The 16,931-nt window shown below is 51.3% G+C and overlaps 1 protein-coding gene across 8 annotated transcripts; it reads right to left on the bottom strand.

Annotated features, from left to right (window-relative positions):
* Window positions 1–6,126: 6,126 nt before the first annotated feature.
* Window positions 6,127–16,718, bottom strand: PRRG3 (proline rich and Gla domain 3). 8 transcript variants are annotated; one of them, XM_073887923.1, is made up of 6 exons: window positions 15,777–15,898; window positions 14,793–14,853; window positions 13,654–13,733; window positions 13,069–13,107; window positions 11,838–11,998; window positions 7,374–11,467 (listed from the first exon to the last, which is right to left on the bottom strand). In XM_073887923.1, the coding sequence occupies exons 4-6, from the start codon at window positions 13,073–13,075 to the stop codon at window positions 10,940–10,942; spliced, it is 696 nt and encodes a 231-aa protein (XP_073744024.1). In that variant the 5' UTR covers window positions 13,076–13,107; window positions 13,654–13,733; window positions 14,793–14,853; window positions 15,777–15,898; the 3' UTR covers window positions 7,374–10,939. The 8 variants fall into 8 exon arrangements, 7 of the variants coding, with proteins under 7 accessions (XP_073744024.1, XP_073744020.1, XP_073744019.1 ...); XM_073887919.1 differs by lacking the exons at window positions 13,654–13,733; window positions 15,777–15,898 and adding an exon at window positions 16,051–16,336; XM_073887918.1 differs by lacking the exon at window positions 13,654–13,733.
* Between the last annotated feature and the right edge of the window lie 213 nt (window positions 16,719–16,931).

Here is a 16,931-nt window from a genome sequence, read left to right as displayed (position 1 = left end):
AGCCTCCTGCTCATTATAAAAGGTGCTCCAGCTCTATCAGTGACCCATCTCTGCGTTTTCTAGGGCCTTCAGCTTCTCCTCCTTGCCAGGATGATTCCCTTCCGCACTGAAATATCATCACATCTTTCCCAGCGTGGGGATGTTGTCAGCCTCACTCACCACTTAGCACAAGGCCTGACTCCTGGTGGGAGCTCGTTAAATTAGTTGTTGAATTAAAATGACCTGAATATTAAAAAAAGAAAAAACACTGTCCTGCCTCGGTGTCTTGTCTCACTCATACTACTGGCCTTTCTCAGCTCCTTGAAAATGTCGTCACCACCATGCACACTGTCCTTTACCTCCCAGACATTCCTCTCCTCATTCTAGTCTGCCTTTCTCATCCACAACTCAACTGAAACTGCCTCAGGCCAAAGTCACAAGCAACCTCCTGGTAGCTCCTTCCCATGAACCCACTTCACTCTTCATCTTACTTGACTTCTTGGAAGCATTTCACATCATTGTCCTCTCTCTTCCTCCGCTCTGACCCTTCCCAGTGAATGGTCCTGCCATCTACCCCACAGTCTGAGCCCCCAAGCCTCAGAGTCATCTGGGACTTCTCCCCACCCCTCCCAACCAATCAGTCACTATGCATAGTTCTGTTCCACCTATGATCATTAATTTTATGTGTCACCTTGACTGGGCCATGGGGTGCCCAGATTAAACCTTGTTTCTAGATGTGTCTGTGAGGGTGTTTCTGGATGAGATCAACATCTGAATCAGTGGACTCAGTAAGCAGATGGCCCTCCCCAGTGTGAGTGAACATCACACAATCCTTTAAGGGCTTGAATAGAACAAAAGGTAGAAGGAGGGGGAATTCACCTACTCACTCCCCTTGTTCTCTCTCTCTCTCTCTCTCTCTCTCTCCCCCCCTCCCTACCTGACTACTTCAGCTGGGATACTGGTCTTCTCCTGCCTCTGAACTCTCTCTGAACTCTCTGTCTCAATGAACTCCCTCATTGGCTTTCTGGATCTCAGGCCTTTGGACTCAGACTAGAACTTTACCACTGGCTGTCCTGGATCTCCAGCTTGCAGAGGCAGATTGTAAGAATTCTTGGCCTCTATCATTACAATTGCATGAGGCAATTCCTTATAATAAATCAATCTCGATAGATGATAGATAGATAGATAGAACTATAGATGGATAGACAGATATCTATATCTATATATATGCATACAGATAGATGGAGAGAGAGGAAAAGACAGAAATTACAGATATAAATATATAGATTTCGCTGTATCTGTACAAAAAGTAGAGCATTCCTATGAAATCTTTCATAAACCAAAATGACTTAAGGCAAGAAGCAATTACTATTAATTTATATGGAAAAAATTTTTGAGTGTCCTCAGACCCAAAAAATAACCCCTATCAGGCCTTTCTGATGCCTTAGGACACCTCTTGCTGACAGATGCACAAAATAAATCAAGATAAAGCACAGGCCAGCCCCTGTGGAAAACAGTATGGAGGTTCCTCAAAAAGTTAAAAATAGAATTACCCCTTTATAGCGGCAATGTCCACAATAGCCAAACTATGGGAAAAGCCCAGCTGTCCATCGACAGATGAATGGATAAAGAAGATGCAGTGTATATACACAATGGGATATTACTCAGCCATCAAAAAGAATGAAATCTTGCCATTTGCAATGATGTGGATGGAGCTAGAGGGTATTATGCTAAGTGAAATAGGTCAGAGAAAGACAAACGCCATATGATTTCACTCACATGTGGGATTTAAGAAACAAAACAGACGAGCAAAGGGAAAAGAGAGAGAGGCAAACCAAGAACCAGACTCTTAACTCTAGAGAATAAAGTGATGATAATGGGGATGAAGGAGTGTACTTGTGATGAGGACGGGGTGATGTATGAAGTGTTGAATCCCTATATCATACACCTGAAACTAATATTACACTGTATGTTAACTAATTGGAATTTAAATAAAAACTTTCAAAAACAGATAAAGCACAGATGCTCATAGACATAGTTCAAAGCTGAGATGCCAAGTGCAGCTTGTGAGGAAGAAGCTTGGTGGGTGCACACAGCCTCTGGAACAGGTCACTGCAAAACAAATGTTCAACAATGGGCAGTGTTGTTGCTTTTGGCCTATTTTTTTTTTTTTTTTAGACCCCAAAACAACTGTCTTGTTTATTAAAACCTGATAAACCTTTCAAACTATGTTTATCATTCTTTTACAGACAAAGCAAATTGCAAACAGTGTTTTTGGTGATACATCAATTTGTGGCCACTAAGAAATTATAGCAAAAGGAGAAATCACTTGTCTTTTTCCTCAGTGCTTTTCCTACTACCCTTCCGAGGCAATAGATAAAACCAGCTTAAGGTTTGTTTTTTTTTTTTAATTTTTTTATTGTTATGTTAATCACCATATATTACATCATTAGTTTTTGATGCAGTGTTCCACGATTCATTGTTCGTTCATAACACCCAGTGCTCCATGCAGAACGTGCCCTCCTCAATACCCATCACCATTGGCCTATTTTTGTAAAAGCAAAAATCTTCTGCTGGTTTCTTTCAGTTAGCAAAAACAAGTACTAATGTAGGTTTTTCATAAAAGTGATGTAAAGCAAACTTGAAAGGCGGGGGGTGCCTGTATTTCCAACTTCCTATCTCTGTACACATCTCCTACTGGTTCTGTGTCTCTGGAGAACCCTGATACAATCGCCTCAATATATAATTCTGTGTTTGAGCAGAAATCTTCTCGGTAGTCTACTTCCCTCTGTCTCCTCTGCCACTCCCCTAGGCAATCCCGTCACCACCTCTTGCTTGGATCCTGTCATGACCCCTTCAGCCCATTACCCACATAACAGGCAGACTGATTATTTTAAATGTAACAGGCCTGGCCATGTCCTCTTGCTTCTCAAAGATACCTCAGTGCCTTCCCATTCTCACTAGAGAGTAAAGACTACAGCCCTGAGTGTGGCCTCGGGGCCCTGCATGGGCTGCCTTCCCTCGGCTTCTCCAATCTGATCTTGCCCAAGGATTTCCCCTTACGCTACCCTGGCTTCTTCTGTTTCCTTAAAAACATGATAGCCTTGCTGGACTCTAGGCCCCTTCACATGCCATTCCTCTGCCTGATTTAATTGTCTTCCATGCTCTTTGCCTGACTGATTCCTATTTCAAGCTTTAGGTTGGGCCTGGCTTCCTCAGGAAGGCTTTCTCTGGCAGCCCGCAGCCCCAGCCCCCCAGACTTCCCCTACCAGAAAGTTCAACATGATTCATTGCTGTGGCTTGTCTAATGCCTTCCCCACAAAACTAGGCCCAGAGTTCCAGAAAGGGAGGACCTAGCATGTTGCTGTACTCCCTTCTGGGGCCCCATGGCTTGGCAATTTGAAGCAGGGACACAGCCAGCTTCTGGAACACTATGCTCTGTCAGCACCTACCCCCGTATGCCCTTGTCAGCCCCAGGATTCAGGAGGGCTAGGACTGACTGGCCCACCCACTGTGCTGTTGCGATTTAGAGTAACCAGTCTGATATGAAATGTTAGCCAGCCCCTATTTTTGCAGCACATAGAGCCTGGTGAAACTGAATCCATCATGCAGTTTGAGTTCTTCAGAGAAATTGCTGAAAGTCATTGTTATTTGAGCTGCTGGTCTTGTGATTCTTAAAAAAAAAAAAAAAAAAAAAAACATATTTTGTCTATAAAAAAATCTGAGGGGACACAAAGATTTTGTCTATTCTTCAGGCTTTGGGTTCTCACATCACTCTCCTCAGAGGGACCCTGGGGAAACTGTTCTGAAGCCCACTTCTGTCCCAATCCCACCTGGGCTGTTAGGACCTTTGGCAACTGGCCCAGGCCTGTCCATTTGTGGCACGGAAGAAACTGCTGTGGGGGGCCTGATTTGAGACTGACGAGGTGCCCCTGTCTTTGCCAGCATCTCAGAGCTAAGTCCTGATGTCCACCCCCAGGCTTTTCCAGAGCGTATGTGATGTGCTCAGGGTTGGGATAAGGAGCAACAAAGTCTCCCCCTGCTACAAATGGAATGTTATAGCCTGAATTGTGTTTCCCGCCCAAATCCCGCCCCCCATTCAGATGTTGAAGTCCCGACCTCCGGTACCTAAGAATATGATTGTTTTGGGAGATAGGATCTTTAAAGAAGTAACTGAGGTTAAATGAGATCAAAAGCGTTCACCCTGACACCAAGAGGAGATTAGGACACCAACACACACATAGGGAAGAACATGCGAGGTCACAGGCAGAAAAGGGCGGTCTACAAGCCAAAGGGAAAGGCTTTAGAAGAAACCAACCCTGCCAACACCCGGATCTCAGCGAACCAACCTCTAGAACCGTAAGAGAATACATTTCCGTCATTTAAGCCATCCAGTCTGTGGTACTTTGTTATGGCTGCCCGAGCAAACTAACACATGAAGCTTGGGTCCTAATTGGAGAATATAATCAATCGACACATTTTATTTCATTGAACACTGACCGTGAGCCACTGTGCTGAGGTCTAAGGGGGAAGTGGGGAGAAAAATGTTTTACATGGCCCCTGCTCTTGTGGAATTAACAGTTGGGCAGGATGAGGTGTGAGGGCGCTGGCAGGTCGGACAGTCAGCGGGAAAACAAAAGCAAAGTAACCTCCAAAGGAGACTAGCAGTGTCATATGAGGGGCTGGGGTGTGGGGCATTCAGGACAGACGTTGAGTTCCCCCTGATGAGGGCAGCACTTCCTGTCTGTGAGCCCTTGGTCAGATGGCCTTCCTTCCCTCAGCTGTCACCGGTTTGTTGGAAGGATTGTCTCAATTAATGCATCCACAAGGCCTGGCATACCCTAAGTGCTCAATAAAAGCTGGCTATGATTATTTCGAAGCACAACTCATGGATCCTTCCCACTATCCCTCCGTCCCTTCACTAGGTGCAGTCTCGGACCAGCTGCTTGAAGAGTTTGGCAGTAATACAAGAGGAGGCTTGGGGAAAGAATGACAAAAGGGATCCCAAGCCACACCCAAGAAGCAGTCTCTGCCCCCTTCCCTGCCATCCCTCCTTTAAGTCTCTGCCCCTGACTTGCCCTCATGGTCCATAAGCAATCCCAGTGCCTCGGCCCCACAACCTGCGGTCTTGTGGTACAACATGCAAACAAGAAAGCGGGGCCCAGTCCCTCGGATGGTGCCCAACAGGGACTTTGGGAGCCTGGGGCCTCCCTCATGTATTAGCTTCCTCACATGGGCTAGCCTACGACTCTAAGTCACTGCCTAGAATGCTTGTTTCTGACAAAAAGAGCTTAAAGTTCAAAACCCATATTCAGAATGTGACCCCACCTGTGTCCTGGAGTCTGCTTGAAGACTATTCACTTGACTTCTCCACATCCCCAGAAGGTTGGCTTCACTCGACAAGCCAGTCCCAGATAAGAATGGAACCCAAGGCCCCTGGTTGTCAGTTCTGGCATTTAGCCTCCACATTCAATCCTCGAGGGAGGCCCTAAGTTTCACTGTCATTTTCTCATCACTGCCATGGCTTTTCCTATTAAAGCCTGGATTATTTTCATTACTGGGGATTGGCCCAACTTGTACTGGCAATGTCCCATGGCCATATCTCACCCCCCACCAACAGCTGGGAGTGTTTGGGGCTAAGACTATGCTTCCACCAAGGGGAAGCAAGGGCATCCTTGCCCTCCGAACAGTCTCTGACTCTTGCCATCCTCTGAATTTAGGAAGCAGAGCCAGGGCAATGCCTGAGTTTTAAATCCTACCTTCACGGGACACAGAAAAATTTCTCCCTCCCAACCCTCCCCCAGCTCTGAAACCAAGCAAGGCATCCTTTTAGCAAGAGACAACTCTGTTAGTAACCAGGGATCAGGTGACAGGGAAGTCGCTAACTTGATTTGTGAGACTTTACTAACCGCGTCCCAGGGGGATGGGCCAGGAGATCATCTTACACATATGAGGATAATCTTTAGCACCCAGGACATCTCCGCTTCCTGCTTCTAAACTGGTTTGGGCTGTTTCCTTATCTACAGTCTGACTTTTGGGAAAAACAAGTTTGGCCCACAACCATTCATTCCCCCCCCCTCCCCGCCCGCCCCGTGAAAGTTTGGGAGTCAGCAGGGAACCAAGACGGATGAGGACAGGACACAAACGAATGCCATGTGCTCTTTATTATTATTAATTATCTCCTTGTACAGAAAGGGACGAAATTTAACAGCTAAACTCAACAATTATAAAAAGAGAGAGAGAGAGAGAGAATCAGAAGCAAGTATGTTGGTTGCTCCCAGGCTCCAGTGAAATCCTGACATACTACTGAATGTACAGACTTCCCAGCTGACACGGGTCAACACATGAATACAAGCACAGTTTAAAGTGGTACCAAAATTAATCCATTTCACAGTAATCATGTCTATAAGCTCAGTTGCACGTATCAGGGTTTCCACTGTCACAAATTCACAATCACAGAGTGAAATAGCAGGTGTGTTCAGGCCTGGGAAAGCGGCATCCAGAAGGGGAGACAGATCGGGAGGCAAAAGCAGCTGTGGGATTTGTTCCAATCTTGAATATCTGTGTTAATGCTCAGCCCGGGGGTGGGGGAAGGGCAGGCACCGTTCAGCGGTCCGATGTCTCAGTACAGTGTTTGGATATCCTTGTCAGAGAAATTCTTGCTAGAGAGAGACTCACCGCCCACAGCCTGTGAAAGGAAAACCTCCCTACATTTAATATTTGGGGGCGAATGATGGGAGTGGCCAGTCTGATAGCAAAACATCTGCTTTACAGAATATTTAGCAAGATACACAGTTATGTTACTTTAAGTTGTAGGCTAGGAGCATGAAAACCTGCAGCACCCACCCTTCCCACAATGGAGAGAGACCGAGAGACCATCCCACGCAGAAAGAGCCTTGCGCACGAGAATTGCTGAACCCCAAAGCTGAAGGCACGGTGAAGGGATCCCTGATATCTTGAGCCTTTTATCTGAATAAGGTGCTCATTTTAACTAGATCCCTCTAACACATAGGACCCTGAAAATTGACTACAGTGAAGAATATTTCAAATATTTCTACAGAGCAAGAATCGCAGATACCATGAATTATCTTAAGTTGTGATTTTCTATAAGTTCTGAATTAGTGGGCTTCAAATTAATAGGCTTTTACCATGGTTGCAGGCCGTCTGATTACAGTACTTTGAAATTAGCTAATTATACTGATTAGTATGAGCAGAGTTCAGTGGGGAGGATGTGCTTGTTTCTGAATCGGCACAATCCTGAAATGGAGCTTCATTACTTGTCAAGCCGAAAAGCTTTGCTGCCCAGCTCTCCATTTTGGCCTTGAACATGAGAGCACATGCAAGACAGAGCACACAGGCACACTCCTAGAAACACAGAGAGTAGGTGAATAGGACGCCGCCCTTCCCCACCTCCACCCCCAGACAAAAAAAAAAAAAAAAAAAAAACAATCTAGAGGCAGTGTTGTTTTTTCCTTCTTCTCATGGGATGCCATTTGTTTGTCAAAAGATCAACCCGCAGCCAGAGAGGAACCATCTGGCTCCAACTCCTTAACAAAAAGACACTTTCCTGTCCCGAATTCCTCATATTCAGGCCACCAGAAAGGCCACATCCAACCCACCGGGCAGATTCCTGTTTTCCCAAGCACCCTCAGGAATTCACACTAATGGCAGTGGGATTCGCAAGCAGAAGAGGAGGCTCCTGGCCTCCAGGTCAGCCTGCTAGACGTTGCTGGGCACCCGTGCGCTTCACTCTTTCTCTTGTGCTTTCATCTTGAAAACCCCAGGCGATGGGGAGCAGCGTGGAGGGACAGGCTTGCGATTCTCATTTAAAAAGTCTTAAAAAGGTTTTTAAAGCCTTTTCTCTTTTTTCCTTAGTGAAAAATATCTGAATAACTAGCCCCACCAGTCCCAAAGTCAATAGTCGCATATTTTTTTCCCACCAAAATATAAAAAGAAAAAAGAAAAAGAAAAGGCTTAGTCTTCTCCCAAAACTTTTTGTGAAGTGGGGGCAGAAGGTGACTTTGCGGGGGCTCGGACAGCTAATCTCAGCCTTCCTCCCACAGGGCCCTGTCAAAAGGCTGTCCAGCCCCAGGAGGTGACATTCCTCCCTTCAGACTGGTACCCTCCTGGTACAAATATAGCCACACACCGGCTCTTGTTTCAGATAAGCATATGAGAAAAGGCAACGTGCACACGTGTACAGGCACACGCACACACACACACGCACACAAAGTCCAAAAACAACAAAAATGTGGCTACTACAGATTCAGCAACATATCAAACCAACGTCCATACAAAGACAGAGTTTGAAAAGATATATACAGAGCATTCGTAAAAGCCAAATGTGCACCGCGAGGAGTTATGACCATGGTGTACTGTACAGTTTTTTTTTTTCCTACAATATACTGCAAAAAACGTCCCAGAGACCACGGTGGCAAGCCCACCTGGAAGAATCCTGCGAAGCACCTTAACAGAACACAGGGCCCTAGGAGCGGCCTGTGCGCTGTCCCTGCAGGCCCTGGCTCGGCGCCTGAAGGACACAACACGTGCTGTCCTCCACCGGGCCAGGCTCCTGCTTCCCTCTCCCTCCCATCTCCACCCAGCTTGGCAGGGAAGGGCTCAGCAGATGCCAAAGGCAGCAGGCATTCCTTGGCCTAGTCCCTTCGGCTCTGGTCACTGGGGCCCATGCCTGGCTCTCCCATGCTCCCGGGTCACACGCAGCCACCTGCCTGAGGAAATGCTGGGAGGGCAGGGCTGGCCCCAGAGCTTCGGGTTGCCCCAGGTCCTCCAACATGGCCAACCAGGAGTGACCACAGCCTCCGTCGTGGAAAAAGGGGGGCCTCTCTAGGCCCAAAAATACCTTTGTGAGGAAGGGCAGGAGTGTAGTGTTAGAGGCCCGGAGGGAGGAAAAGGGGAAGGAAGGAAAGGTGGAATGCACCTGGTCAGCACCTCGGGCATCAGGGAGCTCTTGGGGAAGGAGGAGGGGGCAGAAAGTGTCAACTGGCAGGAGACTGACACCCCAAGTTGAGACTCAACATCAGAGTCACATGAGGGCCTCCACTAAGACTGGTCTCCTATAAGCTACACATTTCTAGAAGACTCTTCTTAAGGGCAAACTGCACTAGCTCCCCGGTGCTTCAAGAACTGCACAGACATTAGCTCAGTCAGCCTCCCATAGGCCTGGGAGGGAGTGGGAAGGATGGAAAACCCCAGCCACCGGGTCAAGTTGTCGAAGCTGGCGGCCTCATTGGGATAAGAACACAAGTCTCCTAAACTTGAAGCATGTCCCAAGGCCAGTCCTCAAGACGGGAGGGGCCTCCAGAAGTCATCTGTGGCCTCGAGGCAGGGTTGCAGTCAAAGAAGGAGACCCGATGCCTGTCTTGGAGAGCCGTGTTTGGACAGAAAGAAGCTTGTCTTCTCAGTGGCTTGCCGATAGACCCTGGCTGTGCACTCTTTTGGACCCCACAAAAATTTGCTACATTTTTTAAAGCACCACAGAGGAAAAGTGATTTGGCACTAGGGCCAGAAGGATGGACATGCAGGGGTGAGGGGAAGCGGTACCGAGAGTCTTTTACGTGGTCACGGTCAGTTAAAGGGCAGGTCACTTCCGCCCCACTGCTGTCCAAAGCCTCACTGAAATGCAGAGGTGGACAGCCCCTAGGCCAGAGAAGGGGGTTACTAAAAATGGACCAGCACCTGGCAATAACACAGCAAACCCTGAATGGGCCTTCGACCCCGCGTCACAGGCTTCCCCACCTCCCCTGCCAAGAAATTTCTAAAAAGGGACACTTCAGGATCTTTTCCCCAGGTGGGCACCATTATTAAGGAGAAGTCAGTCATCTGAAGTTCAAGTTCAACTCTGCACCTGCTCACGAAAAAGGAAGTATCCTAAAAGTTCAAAGCCAGAAAGCACAGTGCTGAGGAGGCCAAGTTCATGGGTTTAGTCATTCCATGGGCCAATCAACCTCTGTAGGAGAAAACTTAAGCTCTCTGCCCCAGCCCGTACCCTCAACCACTCAGAGGCCACGGGCTCCCCAGGCAGGGTCACCGGCGTTAGTTTTCTCAGTGCTCTGATTGGGCTCAGGCCAGTGCGTAGCGGTTTTAGCACAGCTGGTACACATGTCTAGAAAGCCAAGGTCTTCAGGAGGCCAAGCCCACTAGAACCAGAGCTAGCCTCCAGGATGGCCAAGTTCACACAGGCCTCTCGCTCAATCCGGCAGCTACGCCCTTGCCCCTCATCCTTCACATACCCTGTCCTCCTCCCAGCTTGCTCTAGATATTCCTTTTAACGTGGTCAGCAGCGTGGGTGTTGGGGCAGGGGAGTATCACAGATCTGATTTCCCTCAGTCCCCTATGAATGGCCCAGGTTATATTGTTTTGTTTTATTGTGTTGGTCACTTACTCATTTGTTATTACCCTTTGTTGTTGTTGTTCAGTCCTTATAAAGCAAAGACAGAAAGCACAGGACTGTTGAGGAAAAGGGGTTTGCTGAAAGGCTAGCTTCTCTCCCTCAACTCCACGGCCTAGGCTTCCAGACAGAGACAGGTCTCCCGCCAGCTGCGTGGCCCTGGGGCCTGAGCCTATGGACATTCTGGCCACAGTCAACTCAATGGGGTAATACCTTTGGCATAAGAGAAGCCAGTTCCTGATGGGAGGACGGGATGGCGGGAGCATGGGGGTTTGGGGAAGAGCTGGACTCTCTAGCCTGTGGCTCTCCCCAGGGGCTTTGACGAATGTATGTTCTCAAACCCCCCCCTCCGTCCCCTCCACCTGTCTCTGACAACTGACTTCCTACAAATCCACGGTTAGGAAATTATTTGGCAACAGGAGGCTAAGGCTGTTTTGTGGTGGCACAGTCTTTAAAAAGTAAAAAAAAAAAGAAATAATAATAATAATAATAATAATAACAATAGGAGACCCCCTTAAAGAGGCTTTCACTCCGGACAGGACAAAAGTCCTACTACTTGTCCGAGCCAGGGTTGGTGGCCACTATCTCCTCATACTTCGGGGGTGGGTCGCTGTAAGAGATGCTCGCCTCCTCATTGCTGCTCTCCTGGGGTGCAGTCACCTCCTCATAGGATGGGGGAGGAGTGGCACTGGACAGCCTGGAGAGAGAGAGCTCAGGGAGGTAGAGGGTGCTCTCGAGGCGAACCGTGGTTCTGCCCCCTCGACTGGGCCCCAGCACCACCTGCGCGTTGCTCCCCGCCTCACGGTGCCCAGAGGACTCCCCCTGGCTATGCCCAGCGCCCCGGTACACCATGACCCGGGGGAGGCTGTGCCCGGCGCGACTGGCTAGGTACCGGTTCTGAGCATACGACGGGTGATGACGGGTGGCTTTCTGCAGCTGGCACCTCCAGATGATGAACAGGGCAATGACAATCAGCAACGCCACCCCCAGAAGGGGCACCACCACGTACATGGCATCTGAGCTTTGTGCAGGGTCTCGGACTGAGTAGACTGCATTCGGGTACCCCTTCCAGAACTCCATCTACAAAAGAAGAAGGGCCGCTTACACTTCCATGCAGGACCTCATGCCCCAGCTGGACCTCAGAGACCTTCGGTGAGTCCGGCAAGTTCAGCAGGGCCTGGGGCCGCTCCCCTCCCTGCCCCATCTGACTGGCCTCTCAGCTACCCGAGAGGCTCTGGAATGCACCCGGGACAAAGGACAATGCTCCCAAGTGAAGAGGCCCCAGAATCAGGCAGCTGGGACCCTAAGGACATGTTGTCTGTCCTCCTACGGCCTGAGGCTGGGCTGTCTTTCCTTCATTGCTTCTGACTGGCCTGAGATACCAGGGCCTGCTCTTGTTACTCCCGAGGCTGCCCCTGCTCCCAGAAGCCAGCCCCGGGGCGGTACGTGCCGTTTTCTCCTTGTCCTCGAACACCTCCTTGACCTCCTCGTAGCTGCAGACCTCCTCCATGCACTCGCGCTCAATGGTGCCCTGGCGCAGCTCCTCCAGGAATTCATTGGCACGAGGGAAGCGTTTCAGGACCGAATGGGCATTCTTGGCTTCCAGAAACACTGGGGAGAGACCTGCACTGAGGCCTGGAGTGTGGGCAGGGGCCCAGGGGCTCCTTCAAACCAGACTCAGCCCAGACACAGAAGCATAATGAGGAAGGGAAGCAAGACAAAGTCGGCGGGCAGGACACCACCCCAGATAAGGCTGACTTTCTCTGATGCCATGACGTGTCAGCTTAGAATACCAGCGACCCGAGGAGACTCAGGCCTCGGCTGTTATGGAGGAAGATAGGATCTGACTGAGAGGGAAGGGCACGCTGCTGGTGACCAATAACAAATCACCCCATATGACTCTACCAGGGCGGCGTCCCTCCACCTGAAGGGCCACCTGTGCCATCATCAATAGCCTGGCCCCAGACAATCTAGTACAAACCCAGGCTGGGCTAGATCAGGGCATTGGGTGCATACAAATCTGAGAGTGCCTCTGGGAAGGAGGTAGCAGGATCTATGTGGAGAATCTAAGCCTTTGTAGACCACACAGATGCTTCCTGCAAAAAATGTCGCTGAATGCTGGTCACATCTACTTATTCCAAAGGGAGGGACCCAGCTACGGTCCAGCCACCCAGCATGGTGTCAGCTCCATATGCCTCTGTAAAGCTGCACTAGTTCTCCTGTCACAACCGGCCCCTTGCAGGGTGCCCAGGCAGGCAGGGCTTTACCAAAAAGCAGGTGCCCTTTCCCACAGCCTGTAATACTAGTTTCGCTCATAGCGGCCTGGGCAGGTGTACGCCTACAAGGTCACCCTGGGGACAAGCAAGCTGGAAAGGACTTGAAAAGCGAGCATGCAGGGCGCCTGGGTGGCTCAGTCGGTTGAGCCTCTGCCTTTGGCTCAGGTCATGATCCCAGGGTCCTGGGATCGAGCCCCGCATCGGGCTCCCTGCTCGGCAGAGAGCCTGCTTCTCCCTCTGCCTCTGCCTGCCTGTCTGCCAACTTGTGGTCTCTCTCTCTATGTCTCTGTCAAATAAATAAATAAAATCTTAAAAAAGAAAAAGAAAGAAAAGTGAACAGGCACCCTTCCTGTGAGCCCCTGGGCATGGCCCCTCACCCCTTGGCCTGGGCCCTGGCAAACTCACCTGCCATTGTTCCTCCCTCAGACCCAGCGTCTCACTTGCCTGGCAAAGGAGAAAAGCAGAGTCACAATGAAATCACAGCCCAAAGCCTACAGGGCACCCCCTTGGCCCTGGGATGTGACGCCCACCCCCGCTGGCCTGGTCAAAGGCCAAAGGGGCACCTCATGACACAGGTCACCCCCTGTGCCACTCACAGCTTCCCATCCTTCCCTAGGCTCTCTTCCCAGAGCTCCCTGAGTCCCAGAAGAGCCCAAAGCTAACCTTCCAGCTCTTTGCCCCATGAACAGATTCAGAGAGTGTAGAAGACCTAAGGGTTGACTTTATTCTTAAAAAAAAAAAAGGAAAAAAAAACCTCCTACAGGCCAAGGTTCCTCCTTCCTCACTTCCCTCAACAGATCTTTGCACTGTTAAGTCGGAAAGGACCTCAGAGAGACAGAGATTTACGTGAGGTCAAGCACATCAACAGTGACAGAGACAGGACCCAATTTTTGGAACTCAGTTTGCTCACAATGGCAAGTCCCAGATACCTCTAATGACAAGCATGTTCCTTGAAATTAGGCAGCACACGTTGAAGAAGCAGGTACTGACCAAGCTTAACGCAGGGAACAACAGCAAGCATGTTCCTTGAAATTAGGCAGCACACGTTGAAGAAGCAGGTACTGACCAAGCTTAACGCAGGGAACAACAGCCATCTCAGAAGTCACAGACCAAACCCAGGTGCCCCGCTGTTTGTCTGCACCGGATAAGGCACTGAGGATCTTCTGAAACTGAGATGCTAACTCAATGCAAGCGTTGCCTCTAATGTGAGCTATTGTCCAAAAGCCTTGCTCCTGCTCAGGAATCATCCTGCCACTATGTAAACCGTGGCCACAGCACAGTGCGCTCCGCACCACACACTCCCACTCACACACACATTTCAGAGCTTTGCCCAAGCTGTCCACATCTGGGAGCATCACCCTGCTGCCCCCCTCCCCAAGCAGAAGCTCTGGTTTTATGACTTAACTGGATGCAAGACACCTGAACAGTGTAACCCGTCGCGCCACCCTTTTTGCCTAGGCTGCCAGGAAGTTCAGTGTTAACACTGACCATCAAGCCCAGCTGTTGAGCACATATGCTTCTCCCTTGCAGCGCAAAAGCGCAAAAGCACACGCTTTTCTGTTTATGTGTTCAGACCTCATGTATGCTTCAAATACACCTTCTAATCCTTTCGGCAAACAGGTAGGCTATAAATCATAAATAAAATTAAAGCTAAAGGAAAAACAGCAAATCTAATATCCATCTTAGGAAACACCATGTCAAGGGGGATTTTCTCTTTTGAACCCCACAATGATCGCACCCAAAACTATCAGTGAGTGAATCTGTCAACAGATGGATCTACCATTGTTAAGAAAAGTTGGCCCTTGATGTTTTAAGAGTGAAGACGGACTATTTATCTCAAAATTCTGCTTCATTACTGATCTCTGGGTTTCCAGGGGCAGGGGGCATGCCAGTCACATGGTGATGGTGTGGGTGTGGCATGCCTAACAGCAAGGGTTTTCATTGAATTAAAAATGGAGCTGTTGTGTCAGGGTTTGAAAAGAATGAGTAAAGGCTGAACTAATAAGTGAAGACAGAAAAACATACATTTCATTGCCTATCAAAGAGAACTGCCGTGTGATTTTTGTTCATTTTTATGTGGAAAAATTACGTAACAGCTTACATATAGCCACCTCTTGTCCCAAACACACCTGACTTTGGTGCGTGCATGTCCACACAGATCATAGCCACGAATGCGGGCTCTCCTCACACCTGCCAAAGTTATTAGTTCATTTTTAAGCTGCAAACAAGCCAGGAACGCCCCCCAAACAGCTCACAGGGCATGACCTACTCCATTAATAATTCTGTAGCCACCATCACTGCTACTGCAGCTATGAGGCTGCCTCCCCCACCTTCCCCAAAATTTAGCCTGCTTCTTCCCCTATAAATACACCATCAATAGGGCGTTGCTATGGCAACAGCGAGGAAGCATGAGGGCTCCACGACAGAGAATGCTGCTGCAGTCACGCATGTACATGTCCCTCCTACCCCTGGTTGATACTGTAAGGCTGACTGTAGGCCGAAGGAATTTTTAACCCACTCCCCCCAAGAACACAGCTGAATCCTGAAGGCCTGGAAAGGAAGGAAGGCCGGGACGGGCCACCACAAAGACCTTCCTTAACCCCAGCCTAGGCTGAAGCTTCCAAATCACAGCACTCTGAAACATCGCTCCCAAAATCCCTCGCACGGGGACAGGAGGGCATCAGAGCACCGGGTGTCCCAAGACGTAGCCTCCAAACCACTTCTCCAAATCCTATAGCCCTTTTCATTCCCCTCACTCAGAACTGGTCGCCAGGAAAGACTTCTGTGATCGCCAAAGCTCATGACTCATGAACCTACCCAGTGACATGGAACTCCCAAATTATGCTCAAACTCAAACTCTGGGCCCTCCTTGTCTCCTTCCACTCATGCCAGCCCTTAAAGTGCTCGCCCTTGCCCACCGTCGCCCTCCAGCTGCGCCCTGCCCAGGAACTCCAGCTTCTGGCCCAGCCACGCTCTTCTCCTGGGTCTGCTCAAGACCCCCAACGCCTTGGCCCGGCCGGGCCCTCCCCCAATAGTGCCCCGCGCCCAGTTCAGGGGCCCTGGACACCGAACCATGCCCTCGGGGCTGGGGCACCCAACCCAAACGGCCTCACCGTTCTCTGGGCCCAGGAGGCGGCCGCCCTGTTTGCGCACGCAGCCCACCACCTCGCTGCGGCGCCTCTTCCAGCAGGGCCCCTGTCCCCGCCCACCTGCTCCCCGTCGGCCAAGCCCCCGGCCCAGCCCAGCCGTCTCCTCCCTCCCTCCCTCCCCGCCCGCCTCCCTCCCGCCGCCACGGGGGCCCCCGTAACCGGCCCGGCCAAGGCCAGGGCCGAGGTGCGCCTGGAGCTCCCGCCCCTCGCAGCCGGGCGCCCGGGCCCTGCCCGTTACCTCGGCACCCCCCTGCCCCTGCTCTCCTCTGGGGACTCCGCCGCTGCCCGCCCCCCACGCCCTGCTGCGCCAGGTCTGGCCTCGCGCCCCGCGCCTTGCGCGCCACCCTCGAGCGCCACGACCACCGTGCCCTGATCGCCAGGCCGCGATCGTCGCGCCCCACCGCGCGCCGGGCCGCCGGGCCGAGGACAGGAGAGGGCTGGGGGCGAGGAGAGCGGGCCGAGGGGGAGGGAGGGCAGGCCGGCAAGCTGGGCCGGAGGGGCGGCGGCGCGCACCGAGCACTGCGCGCCCGCGCCCCACTCCGCCGGCGCCGCCCCTGCCCCCGCCCGTGCTGCCAGGGGGCGGGGCCTGGCCGGCGGGCCCGGGCGCGCCAAGTACCCCCAGCCAAAGGCGCGGGCCCCGTCGTGCCTCCGGGCATTGGCCCTCGGAAGCCCGGGCGCCAAGGCGGGCTGGGGCGGCCGCGCCCAAGGCCCACGCGCCAGGGGCCCCGCACAGCGCACCCCCCCCCCAACTGTCCCCGATCCAGGCTCACCTGTCATTGTGGCCAGCCCGCCCCCGAGTGCCAGCTGAGAAAAGAAGGGGCTCGGGCCAGCAGCCTGGGCCCACCTTGCCGGGCTCCAGCGGGCCCGTAGAAGGGCTGGGTTGAGGCTGCGTTCCGCCAATGACTGGGTGACCTTGGCTTCTTCACTTACCTCCTCCCCCCCCCCCAACCCTGCCCCAGGACGACAAGCTTCTCTCCTGTCAAATCTGGTAAATGGGGAGAATCCTGCCTCCCTCGCGGGGCTGCAGCGAAATAAAAGAAGAAATGGGCTTGGGAAACTCTTAAGGCGCAGAAAGGGAAGAGGAAGGGGAGCGCAGGGGTGGGGAGCGGGGCAGGGAGG

This window comes from Callorhinus ursinus, unplaced genomic scaffold, assembly GCF_003265705.2.
Source record: "Callorhinus ursinus isolate GAN/ISIS: 27379988/994484 unplaced genomic scaffold, GSC_fseal_2.0 scaffold84, whole genome shotgun sequence".
Classification (NCBI taxonomy): Eukaryota; Metazoa; Chordata; class Mammalia; order Carnivora; family Otariidae; genus Callorhinus; species Callorhinus ursinus.
The sequence above is the reverse complement of the archived record's forward strand: the minus strand, read 5'-3'. Positions and strand labels throughout refer to the sequence as shown.